At 44.0% G+C, this 13291-nt stretch overlaps 1 protein-coding gene across 1 annotated transcript in view; it reads right to left on the bottom strand.

The window, feature by feature from the left end:
* Positions 1-13291, bottom strand: part of CCDC39 (coiled-coil domain 39 molecular ruler complex subunit) — a 149678-nt gene that overhangs the window by 36862 nt on the left and 99525 nt on the right. The window contains exons 16-17 of the mRNA XM_077290449.1: positions 12550-12656; positions 5983-6123 (exon numbers count right to left, since the gene is read on the bottom strand). Coding sequence (XP_077146564.1) covers positions 5983-6123; positions 12550-12656 — 248 coding nt within the window. The remainder of the gene's footprint in view (positions 1-5982; positions 6124-12549; positions 12657-13291) is intronic.

Genomic DNA, 13291 nt, shown 5'->3' with positions numbered 1-13291 from the left:
TCAGGAGAGCAGTGTACTGGTCTGTGGGTGGGAGGGTGTGCTCACACTCACACGCTCCCAACTGTACTTGCAGCCTTTACTGGCTATTAAAATGGGGGACACCCCCCAAAAAAAGACGTGGGGCCCCCTATAATTAATAACCATCAAATATTATGCAGACAGCTGCGGGCTGACATTAATAGCCTAGGAAGGGGCCATGGATACTGTCCCCCCCCCCCCCCCAGGCTAAAAACATCAGCTCTCAGCCGCCTTTTACATGCGCCTTTTCTGGCGCTTTGCCTGGCAATTTCCACTTGCCCTGTAGCGGTAGCAAGTGGGGTTCATATTTGTGGGGTTAATGTCACCTCCATATTGTCCAGTGACATCAAGCCCACGGCTTAGTAATGGAGAGGCGTCTATAAGGCACCCATTCATTACTAATCCTATAGTTGTATTGTAAATAAAGACTCGGCCAGAATAAAGTCCTTTATTAATCTTTTTTAAACCATACCGAATGCATAATCCTCGACTCCCTCATCTCCCACAACAAAAATAATAAACCACATTGAGGAAAGACACGCGGGGGGGAGAGGAGTGCATAGGAGAGGATTAGATACTGACTGCTGAGCCGTGTATCTAATCCTGTCCTGTGTGATACCGACGGCTGAGCCGTGTATCTAATCCTGTCCTGTGTGATACCGACTGCTGAGCCGTGTATCTAATCCTGTCCTATGTGATACTGACTGCTGAGGACACAGTACACGGGACAGGATTAGCTACCCAGGACAGAGGTAGCAGTGGTAGGTGTATATAGAGGCAGACAGTGGTATACAGAGGCAGGCAGACAGTGGTATACAGAGGCAGGCAGACAGTGGTATACAGAGGCAGGCAGACTGTGGTATACAGAGGCAGGCAGACAGTGGTATACAGAGGCAGGCAGACAGTGGTATACAGAGGCAGGCAGACAGTGGTATACAGAGGCAGGCAGACAGTGGTATACAGAGGCAGGCAGACAGTGGTATACAGAGGCAGGCAGACAGTGGTATACAGAGGCAGGCAGACAGTGGTATACAGAGGCAGGCAGACAGTGGTATACAGAGGCAGGCAGACAGTGGTATACAGAGGCAGGCAGTGGTATACAGAGGCAGGCAGTGGTATACAGAGGCAGGCAGTGGTATACAGAGGCAGGCAGTGGTATACAGAGGCAGGCAGACAGTGGTATACAGAGGCAGGCAGGCAGTGGTATACAGAGGCAGGCAGTGGTATACAGAGGCAGGCAGTGGTATACAGAGGCAGGCAGTGGTATACAGAGGCAGGCAGGCAGTGGTATACAGAGGCAGGCAGTGGTATACAGAGGCAGGCAGTGGTATACAGAGGCAGGCAGTGGTATACAGAGGCAGGCAGACAGTGGTATACAGAGGCAGGCAGACAGTGGTATACAGAGGCAGGCAGACAGTGGTATACAGAGGCAGGCAGGCAGTGGTATACAGAGGCAGGCAGGCAGTGGTATACAGAGGCAGGCAGGCAGTGGTATACAGAGGCAGGCAGGCAGTGGTATACAGAGGCAGGCAGGCAGTGGTATACAGAGGCAGGCAGTGGTATACAGAGGCAGGCAGTGGTATACAGAGGCAGGCAGTGGTATACAGAGGCAGGCAGGCAGTGGTATACAGAGGCAGGCAGTGGTATACAGAGGCAGGCAGTGGTATACAGAGGCAGGCAGTGGTATACAGAGGCAGGCAGGCAGTGGTATACAGAGGCAGGCAGCAGTGCTAGGTGCTATATAGGGGCTGGTAGCAGTGGTAGATGCATAAGAAAATAAAAACGCTGTACTTACCTTCTTTCCTCTACCAGGAAGTGCCGAGTCATGTTCAGGGAAGAGCAGTGGGACGATCTCCCTGCTGTGCTCTGAACAGGTCGGCAGTGATTGCAGCCTGTAATGTAATACTAAGTACAGGCTGCAATCACAGCTCCTCGCTGCAGATACTTACCCTGGATCCTCGGCAGCAGCTTCTCCCAGCAGCAGCTTCTGCCATCGCACGCACTGAGCTGTGTGTGCGATGGCAGAGGGAAATAAACAAAATGGCCGCGATCTCCTCTCACAGCTGTGACGTGGCAGCTCAGTGGGCGTGGCCAAGTCACAGCTGAGAGGCAGGAGGAGCGGCCTCAATGAAAGAGATGCGGTCGGGGCCCGACTGCAGTCTCCTATGTACATGGCTGCCGTAAGTGAGGTGTGCAAGTGTCGTGCCCAGACACTTACACCCACACTAATGAAAATGGCGGCCTCCAGTGGTGAATGTAAAAGTGAATAAATAAAAAAGTATGAAAGAGGTACATTTACTTTTGTATTAAAAATAATTGATTGTATAATCAATAATTATTAATACAAAAACTAAAATCACGGCACCCTCCCTTTAAGAGACCCTCGGAGCAACGCGATCACATCGCGTTGCTCCGGGGGTCTCAGGGAAGCACGCAGGGAGCCCCCTCCCTGTGCGATGCTTACCTATACCGCCAGAACACTGCAATCATGTTTGATCGCAGTGTGTCGGGGGTTAATGTGCTGAGGGCGGTCCGTGACCGCTCCTGGCACATAGTGCTGGATGTCAGCTGCGATAGTCAGCTGACACCCGGCCGCGATCGGCCGCGCTCCCCCCGTGAGCGCGGCCGATCGCATATGACGTACTATCCCGTCGGTGGTCATACGGGCCCACCCCACCTCGACGGGATAGTACGTCTAATGTCAGAAAGGGGTTAAGCTGAGGGTGCCTACAATTCTGGCCAGCCTATTTTTAAGGTTTTCTGTGAAATGATGTCCAATTTGCCTTTTTTTCCTCTGTTTTCTTTTGTGTTGTTCCAATGCAGACAAAGGAAATAGACGTGTATAACAAAACGTGTAATTGCAATCATTTTCTGGGAGAAATATTTCAGTTTCTGGAAAAATTTCAAGCGTGCCAACACTTTCAGCCACGACTGTGTGCATATATATATATATATATATATATATATATATATATATATATATATATATATATATATATATATATATATATATATATATATATACTTTCAACAAAACGTATTACAAACCTAATATTTTTATTGGTTTAGCTGTATATATTCATCTCGTTTCTTTGCCTAGTATATAATTACATACATAGCCCTATATATGCCGTATTTTTCAGACTATAAGGCCCACCTTTTCCCCCCAAATTTGGGAGAAAAATGGAGGTGCGTCTTATAGTCCAGATGTAGCTTTACCGGGCGATACTGCGGGCCCTGGGATGGGAGGAGTGGGTGTCCGGAGATGAGGTGCTGCGAGTCCCAGGCTGGTAGGAGGGAGTGTTCGGCGGTGCGGGAGCTCTGCTGACATTTTGTGAAAGCCTGGATCCCCAAACTTCCATGGTTTCAAAATGGGAAAATGTGCAGATTGAGATCTTCTACCAGCCTGGGATGGGTCTTGCAGCGTCACCACGCAGCGTTGCACCTCTGAACACCTCCTGTGACCACAATCCACCTCCACCACTCCCAAGCTGGATCCATCGTAAAATCACTGTCCGTCGGGCGGAGACAACGCACATAGAAGCATTTTTGTGTACATCTCAGAAAATCGCTCAGCGACGGATCCTGCGCTGTCCGTCGTTGGCTATAATGGAAGCCTATGGACGCAGGGTCCGTCGCTGACCGTCAAAAGCAGGAATCCAGCGACGGATACCGTCTTTTAAAACTGAGCATGCCTGGAAGAATTTACAGTCAGTGAAATTCTCTCTCTCTCTCTCTCTCTCTACTGTTGATGCTGCCTATGCAGCATCAATAGTAAAAAGATATAATGTTAAAAATGATTAAAAAAAAATAAAACATCGTGATATTCTCACCTTCCCGCGTCCCCGGCAGCCTTCCTGATGCTCCCGGCAGCTCCCGTTCCCAGTGATGCCTTGCGACAACAACCCGATGAAGTAGCGGTCTTGCGAGACCCCTACGTCATCACCGGTCATTGTCTCGTAAGGCATCACTGGGAACGGGAGCTGCCGGGAGCATAGGGAAGGCTGCGGGGGATGCCGGAAGGTGAGAATATCACGATTTTTAAATTTGTATTAATTATTCTTAACATGGGTTGTGTTGTGTATGCGTTTTCGCAACGAAAGTACGCGGCGAAGACGCATACACAACATGTGCACGTAGCCTTAAATTCTAGCAACAACTGCCTAGACGAATCTGTCAAAAAATGGATCCGGTGCTTCAGTTTTTTACAATCTGCACAGGATCTGTCGTTTCAACATTTTGACAGATTGTGACTGATTGTAAAAAACGGAAGTGTGAAAGAGGCCTTAGCCTTGTCTGTTAGAGCAGGACAAGCATTCCAGCTATGCCAAGCATAAGTCAGGGTCTTTCTCAGAATAAGACAGGGATAGGAATGTGATTGCTGCAAAAGGTGAAAAACAACATCTAGAGACGCTAGGGAGCTTAGGGTTGCGCAGTGTCAGGGATGCCCCCCTTTTATCTTTCACTAGTGGCAGAGCTCCCCTACCCTTCAGTTTTGTTGTGCGCCGTCTTGCTTCTGGTAGAAGCGTGACAATATATCTACAGTCTTAACTAATATAAGATTATGCGTCATAGTGCACATTACTCAGTCATTATATATTGATTGCTGGTTAGAAGGGGTTAAGATAACACTCCAGGCAAACTAAAGGTACCGTCACACTAAGCGACTTTGCAGCGAGAACGACGACGATCCGTGACGTTGCAGCGTCCTGGATAGCGATCTCGTTGTGTTTGACACGCAGCAGCGATCTGGATCCCGCTGTGATATCGCTGGTCGGAGCTAGAAGTCCAGAACTTTATTTCATCGCTGATCACCCGCTGTCATCGCTGGATCGGTGTGTGTGACACGGATCCAGCGATGTGTTCACTTGTAACCAGGGTAAATATCGGGTTACTAAGTGCAGGGCCGCGCTTAGTAACCCGATATTTACCCTGGTTACCATTGTAAAAGTTAAAAAAAAACACTACATACTCACCTTCTGATGTCTGTCACGTCCCCCGCCGGCAGCTTCCCTGCACTGAATGTGTCAGCGCCGGCCGGCCGTAAAGCAGAGCACAGCGGTGACGTCACCGCTGCTGCCGGCGCTGACACATTCAGTGCAGGAAGCTCTGAGCAGCAGCGCGTAACCCTGTGGACGCCGGGGGACGTGACAGACATCAGAAGGTGAGTATGTAGTGTTTTTTTTTTACTTTTACAATGGTAACCAGGGTAAATATCGGGTTACTATGCGCGGCCCTGCACTTAGTAACCCGATGTTTACCCTGGTTACCCGGGTGCTGCAGGGGGACTTCGGCATCGTTGAAGACAGTATCAACGATGCCGAAGTCGTTCCCCTGATCGTTGGTCGCTGGAGAGAGCTGTCTGTGTGACAGCTCCCCAGCGACCACACAACGATCGCATCGCTGGTCGTGATCGTTGGTAAGTCGTTTAGTGTAACGGCACCCTAAGTTGTCTGATATATCTACCTCACAGTGGGGGGGGGGGCAGTACATGATTTAGTCCTTTCCTGTTCTTTGAAACAGGCCCAGCACCAGACACAACACTGTATTTTGCCTGCAGCATCCTTTTTATGGATGTCGCAGAGAAGCTACATTGTATGTTTGTTGCCTATACAGTGAAGGTGAGTCAAAGGGGGTGCTTCCCTATAAAACGTAATGTACTATAAAAAGGGGTGCATTCAATACCTTCAATTAGCAATTTGCTGCAATTACATTCTTTTGAAACTGGGTTGTCAACGCATCATTAGGTAATCGTTTTATATGGACTTGTGTTTAAGTTTTACTTGGGAAGATAAAGGCGTTTTCTAAAGATTTGACGAAAAGTTACCAAGGTAAAAGATTACACATTGAAACTTTTGTGAACAGAAAAATCACTTGAAACAAAACCGATCCTTGTAAGAAATTCGCACTGTGTTCTGTACAGTGTATAAGCCATGTATCTCCTGCACAATTGTGCACATTAACCTGTTTTATGACTCTCTCCAACTTGTTCTTTTGATCCTCCATCTCTTTGTGAAGCTGTGTAATGCAGGGAAGCATATCATTCACCTTCTCCTGGTACGACAATTCCTCTTTCATCATGCTATCAAAAGTGTTTTTCATAATCTGGAATAAAGTAACAGTTTCTTGCTAGATCATATAGATAGAGCCTGTTGTTATGATTTTCAAAGTCTGATTTGTCTTTCAACACTAAGAAGACATTTTATCAGAAAGTGTGTCTGTACAGCTGGATACATCGCTAATGGGTAATGACGATGGGTAACATTTATCAAGCTTCATATTAATATATTTCTGCCTTCTAACATGTGACCACTTGACAAGTATCATTGCCCTACATTTGATGGGAAGTTTAGGATGAACAGAAAAAAAGTTAACTATTATATGTTTAACTATTGTATAGACAATGTACTACCTAAACATATAGTTGCGAATAAGATCAATACTAATTCTGCTCACACATTAGTCTAAAGTAGATTAAAATGGACGTGTTCAAGCAAAATCCTCCTTGGTTGTGTGAAATTTCAGAATATAATTGTCTAGAAAGTAGGCAGCCTGGCTTAACCGCTTCCAGGCGATTTTTCATTATTACACTTTCGTTTTTAAGTCTCTTTCATTCAAAAACTCTTTACATTTTCCCATTGATAAAGCATATGACTGTTTGTGCGTGTTTTTGTGGGACTAGTTGTAGTTTTAAATTACATCATTCATTTTACCATTAGATGCATTTGAAAACAGGAAAACAATTCCAAATGTAGTAAAATTGCAAAAAAAAACAACAAAATTTGGTAAAACAAAAGGACCTGGCAAAACAATTCTACAGGTTAGTCCAGTTGGTACTTTTCTTCATTTTAGATGTGAAAAACATTTGGAAAGAATGAAAAAACGCTCTGCTTATGTTGTCATTTTCCAAGACATGTAACATTTTAATTTCTTCATCAATTAAACTGTGCGAAGGCTTGTTTTTATCCCTTTTTATTGTATCTTTTTACGTGTATGATGAATGTTCAGTTCCTGAGCCTGCATCAAAGACTGGGACCAGACATTGAAAGTAACACTATGTCTAATGTCAGTAAGGGGTTAAAATGTTCTGCCAATAGTCCTAGTTCAAAATCAATCTTTTCCTGAAAAAAAAAAACAATCCATGACATCCCCAAAAAGAAAATTTGCACCAGTTTCATTGAAACTGAATAGTCAATTTGAAAAACTGTAATTATCAATATAGAGTAAAATTTATTCAATCATTTGTTCAACTTTTGTGTAACCAGCAATCTAGTTTTATTCACCTGTGTATTGCCACCTTTAGTGTCATTTCTACACCTCTTGGTATTCCGTATATTACAATCCTCTTCACCTCTGCACTGGACCCCTTTCTAAAACATATACGCTTGTGCTCAAAAGTTTACATACACATGCAGAATTTTTGCTTTCTTAGCCTTTTTTCAGAGAATATGAATGAAAACACCAAAACTTTTTCTCCACTCATGGTTAGTGGTTGGGTGAAGCCATTTATTGTCAAACTACTTTTTTCTTTTTAAATCATAATGACAACCCAAAACATCCAAATGACGCTGATCAAAAGTTTACATACCCTTGTGATTTTGGCCTGATAACGTGCACAGAAGTTGACACAAATGAGTCTGAATGGCTACTAAAGGTAACATTCTCACCTGTGACATGTCTGCTTGCAATCTGTATGTGTACATAAAAGCTGAGTCAGTTTCTGGGATCCAGACAGACTCTTGCATCTTTCATCCAGCCACTGGCATTTCTGGATTGTGAGTCATGGGGAAAGCAAAATAATTGTCAACGGATCTATGGGAAAAGGTAGTTGAACTATATAAAATGATACAAAAAGATATCCAAGGACTTGATAATGCCGGTCAGCAGCGTTCAAACTGTGATTAACAAATGGAAAATCAGGGGCTCTGAAAACAAAACCACGGTCAGGTAGACCAACAAAAATGTTGTCGCCAGGAGAAAGGCATTATGTGCAAATGCCACAAAGTATCTTATCTACAATAAGCAAAACAGCAGAGAGACAAGCCTCAAAACTTCTGGAGCAAAGTAATTTGAAGTGATGAGACCAACATTGAACTTTTTGGCCACAACCATAAATGTTACATTTGGAGAGAGGTCAACAAGGCCTATGATGAAAGGAACACCATTCCTACTGTAAAGCACAAAGGTGGATCACTGATGTTTTGGGGATGTGTGAACTACAGAGGCACAGGAAACTTGGTCAATGTTGAAGGAAAGATGAATGCAGCATGTTATCAGCAAATACTGGAGGCAAATTTGCACTATTCAGCCTGGAAGCTGAGCAATGGGACGTACTTGGACATTCCAACATGACTACAATTGAAAACACAAGGCCAAGTCGAACTGTTATTGGCTACAGCAGAACAAAATGAAGGTTCTGGAGTGGGCATTTCAGTCTCCTGACCTCAATATCACTAAGCAACTCCGGGGAGATCTCAAGCACACAGTTCATGCTAGACAGCCCAGGAATTTACAGGAACTGGAGGCTTTTTACCAAAAATAGTGGGCAGCTTTACCATCTGAGAAAATAAAGAACCTCATCCACAACTACCACAAAAGACTTCAAGCTGTCATTGATATTAGAGGGGGCAATACACGGCAGGGTGGATAAAAATCAATGTTTTTTTAAAAAAATCAAAAAAATCGGATTTTTTTGATTTAAATCGGATTTTTTTGATTTAAATCGGATTTTTTTCAATAAACTGCTTTTTGAGGAAAATATTTTACCATCCAAAGGTTCTTCCATCATGAGATAAAGCTGAGTTGTTTAACTCAGTAGAATAAAGGCTGTATATGTGTAACATTCACAATGCCATGCTCTTCCAGAGGTTTCTGTAGGATGCTGACTATCCAACAAGTTTGGGCATGTCAACTGAATGGAAAAAGAAACTAAACCAAAAGTGAAACCAAGCTAGAAGTGTGGAATTAAAGGGGCAGTATGAACAAAATGTGGAGGCTATTAATAGTTTATACAATTAAGACATGCTGCTTTTAAACACCTACCTATTGCCATATAGTAAAACAAAAAAGATTTTTACTTACTTTGGGGTCCCCCCCTCACCCTGGCGTTAGATCGTTGCCCCTAGTTTCGTCCGTGTAACTATGGGCGCACATGCGCACTGCTCTCACTTCTCATTTTAATCGTGATTTATATTAAAAAAAACCTTTTGATTTAAATCAGTGATTTAAATCATGATTAAAATCATGATTTAAATCGATCCGATTTAAATAGAAAAAAATCTTTTGATTTAAATCGTGATTTAAATCATGATTTAAATCGGCGTGATTTAAATCAATCCACCCTGATACACGGTATTAAGAAATGGGGTTTGTAAACTTTTGATCAGGATCATTTGGATGTTTTGGGTTGTCATTATGATTTAAAAAGAGAAAACACAGTAGTTTGACAATAAATGGCTTCACCCAACCACTAACCATGAGTGGAGAAAATGTTTTGGTGTTATCATTCATATTCTCTCCAAGAAAGCAAAAATTCTGCTGGGGTATGTAAACTTTTGAGCACAACTGTACATTTTAGATTTCTGTGCACGAGTTGACCATCTAATGTCTATAAGGGCTTCCCGACTCTCCAACGATAGTTGTATTGAAATTGTGACGCAATATTTTTGTTATCAGGAAAATAAGCGCTACCAAAAGTGCATACTATATGTAGACAGTTTATACATTCTTTTTCTATCCTATATTTGGAGGATATTTTTCACCGTTTTGGTATTATTAGATCTATTCAAATAATTGCTAATAATGTTCTATAACTGCAGTTCTACATTCACAATTCTTCATGCGTCAGTCCTAAAATACTTGTCAGCTCTTTTACCCTCTGTGTGCATCTTATATTGAACAATGAGGGGCAGACATAATCTACATGGCTCTGGTTCTAGGTTCTTTATATCCTGAGGTATGAGACTATATAATATTCATATACAGTGCAAATCTCATTTACCGTATATACTCGAGTATAAGCCGAGATTTTCAGCCCAACTTTTTGGGCTGAAAGTGCCCCTCTCGGCTTATACTCGAGTCATGATCGGTGGTGGGGTCGGCGGGTGAGGACTGTCATATACTCACCTAGTTCCGGCGTTCCTGGCGCTCCCCCTGCCCGTCCCACGGTCTTCGGTGCCGCAGCTCTTCCCCTGTTCAGCGGTCACGTGGGACCGCTCATTAGAGAAATGAATAGGCTGCTCCACCTCCCATAGGGGCGGAGCCACATAATTCATTTCTCTAATCAGCGGTGCCGGTGACCGCTGACAGAGGAAGAGGCTGCGGCACCGAAGACCAGCTGTCCGGGGGAAGGAGCGGGACGCCGGGAGCAGGTAAGTATTACATATTCACCTGTCCTCGTTCCACACGCCGGGCGCCGCGCCATCTTCCCAGCATCTCTCTGCACTGACTGTGCAGGTCAGAGGGCGCGATGACGCATATAGTGTGCGCGCCGCCCTCTGCCTGATCAGTCAGTGCGGAGACGCCGGGATGGGACGCTGAGGAGCTGCAAGCAAGAGAGGTGAGTATGTGTTTTTTTTTTTCATTGCAGCAGCAGCAGCAATGTATATATGGCACAGATTAATGTGGAGCATCTATGGGGCAACGGTGCAGAGCATTGTATATATGGCACAGCTTTATGTGGAGCATCTATGGGGCAACGGTGCAGAGCATTATATATATGGCACAGATTAATGTGGACCATCTATGGGGCAACGGTGCAGAGCATTGTATATATGGCACAGATTAATGTGGACCATCTATGGGGCAACGGTGCAGAGCATTGTATATAAGGCACAGCTTTATGTGGAGTATCTATGGGGCAACGGTGCAGCAGCAGCGTTATATATGGCACAGAGTTATGTGGAGTATCTATGGGGCAACGGTGCAGAGCATTGTATATATGGCACAGAGTTATGTGGAGCATCTATGGGGCAACGGTGCAGAGCATTGTATATATGGCACAGAGTTATGTGGAGCATCTATGGGGCAACGGTGCAGAGCATTGTATATATGGCACAGATTAATGTGGAGCATCTATGGGGCAACGGTGCAGAGCATTGTACACTCACCGGCCACTTTATTAGGTACACCATGCTAGTAACGGGTTGGACCCCTTTTGCCTTCAGAACTGCCTCAATTCTTCGTGGCATAGATTCAACAAGGTGCTGGAAGCATTCCTCAGAGATTTTGGTCCATATTGACATGATGGCATCACACAGTTGCCGCAGATTTGTCGGCTGCACATCCCAAAGATGCTCCATACAAGGCAGGATGGATCCATGCTTTCATGTTGTTTACGCCAAATTCTGACCCTACCATCCGAATGTCGCAGCAGAAATCGAGACTCATCAGACCAAGCAACGTTTTTCCAATCTTCTACTGTCCAATTTCGATGAGCTTGTACAAATTGTAGCCTCAGTTTCCTGTTCTTAGCTGAAAGGAGTGGTACCCGGTGTGGTCTTCTGCTGCTGTAGCCCATCTGCCTCAAAGTTCGACGCACTGTGCGTTCAGAGATGCTCTTAGGCCTACCTTGGTTGTAACGGGTGGTGATTTGAGTCACTGTTGCCTTTCTATCAGCTCGAACCAGTCTGCCCATTCTCCTCTGACCTCTGGCATCAACAAGGCATTTCCACCCACAGAACTGCCGCTCACTGGATTTTTTTTCTTTTTCGGACCATTCTCTGTAAACCCTAGAGATGGTTGTGCGTGAAAATCCCAGTAGATCAGCAGTTTCTGAAATACTCAGACCAGCCCTTCTGGCACCAACAACCATGCCACGTTCAAAGGCACTCAAATCACCTTTCTTCCCCATACTGATGCTCGGTTTGAACTGCAGGAGATTGTCTTGACCATGTCTACATGCCTAAATGCACTGAGTTGCCGCCATGTGATTGGCTGATTAGAAATTAAGTGTTAACAAGAAGTTGGACAGGTGTACCTAATAAAGTGGCCAGTGAGTGTATATATGGCACAGATTTATGTAGAGCATCTATGGGGCCATAATCAAAGGTGCAGAGCATTATATATGGCACAGCTTTCTATGGAGCATCTATGGGGCCATAATGAACTGTGCAGAGCATTATATATGGGGCAGCTTTATATAGAGCGTCTATGGGGCCATACTGAACGGTGCAGAGCATTATATGTGGCACAGCTTTATGTGGAGCATCTATGGGGCCATAATGTACGGTATGGAGCATCTATTTTTAATTTTGAAATTCACCGGTACCTGCTGCATTTTCCACCCTAGGCTTATACTCGAGTCAATAAGTTTTCCCAGTTTTTTGTGGCAAAATTAGGGGGGGTCAGCTTATACTCGGGTCGGCTTATACTCGAGTATATACGGTATACAAGAAATTATACGAGAGTGCAGCTAAGCTTCTAGGCATGTCAAGCTTGATGACTGCCAAAAGGACACTACACTAGAGTATAATACAGGCTGTAACTTTTAGTCAGTATAAGATACTTCAAGTTAAAACAAAGAAATCTTACCTGCGTGTCTTCCTGAATCTCCTTTATTTGTCTCCTCTTGTACCTATATTTCTCCTCAGCTGCTTTCTTTTGCTCTTCTAGTTGCATTTTTTCTTCATACTCCTCACCTAAGATTCAATGGTTACTGTTCTTTCAACAAACTTGGCTTAAACCAATAGTGCAAATGAATATAAGAAACATTATAATACATCAGAAAATCTACTTCTTTCTCCACTTATCAGTCACTTCTTCCAGTCCACTCTTTGTTTCCCGAACTCATTAACCACTTTGAAAAACAGCTCAATTCTGTCTTCGTAAAAACAAGATGGAGAATCGGCACAGTGAGGTGTCAGGTTACACCTCCTATTATAAATTAGGGAGAAGAAAGAGCGAAATGAGGAAAACTCTGCACAGTGTGACACACATGGACTTGTGCTGCAGCTTTAAGAAACTGCTATACATCAGTACATTGCTGGATTCCCAGCCACACAGCTCAGTACTGCTGTATATTATCCTCCATGCTAATGTAAATTGTCTTCCATGCGGTTGCTACTTCCAAATATGTGCTACAATGAAAGAGCAGGAATCTGTTTCTGTGTGCTGTGTATAGGAGACATCATAGTAAGTAGACTCTTCCCAATAGATAAGAGAGAACTGAAAATTAGAGATAGATCCTACAAAGGGGAAAACTGGGGAAATATAAAGATTACAAGACATATAATGGTGTTATTCCTAATGTGCACACATATGACAGCTTATTTAA

The sequence above is a fragment of the Ranitomeya variabilis genome, chromosome 2 (assembly GCF_051348905.1).
Source record: "Ranitomeya variabilis isolate aRanVar5 chromosome 2, aRanVar5.hap1, whole genome shotgun sequence".
Classification (NCBI taxonomy): Eukaryota; Metazoa; Chordata; class Amphibia; order Anura; family Dendrobatidae; genus Ranitomeya; species Ranitomeya variabilis.
This window is presented reverse-complemented; position numbering and strand designations above follow the sequence as displayed.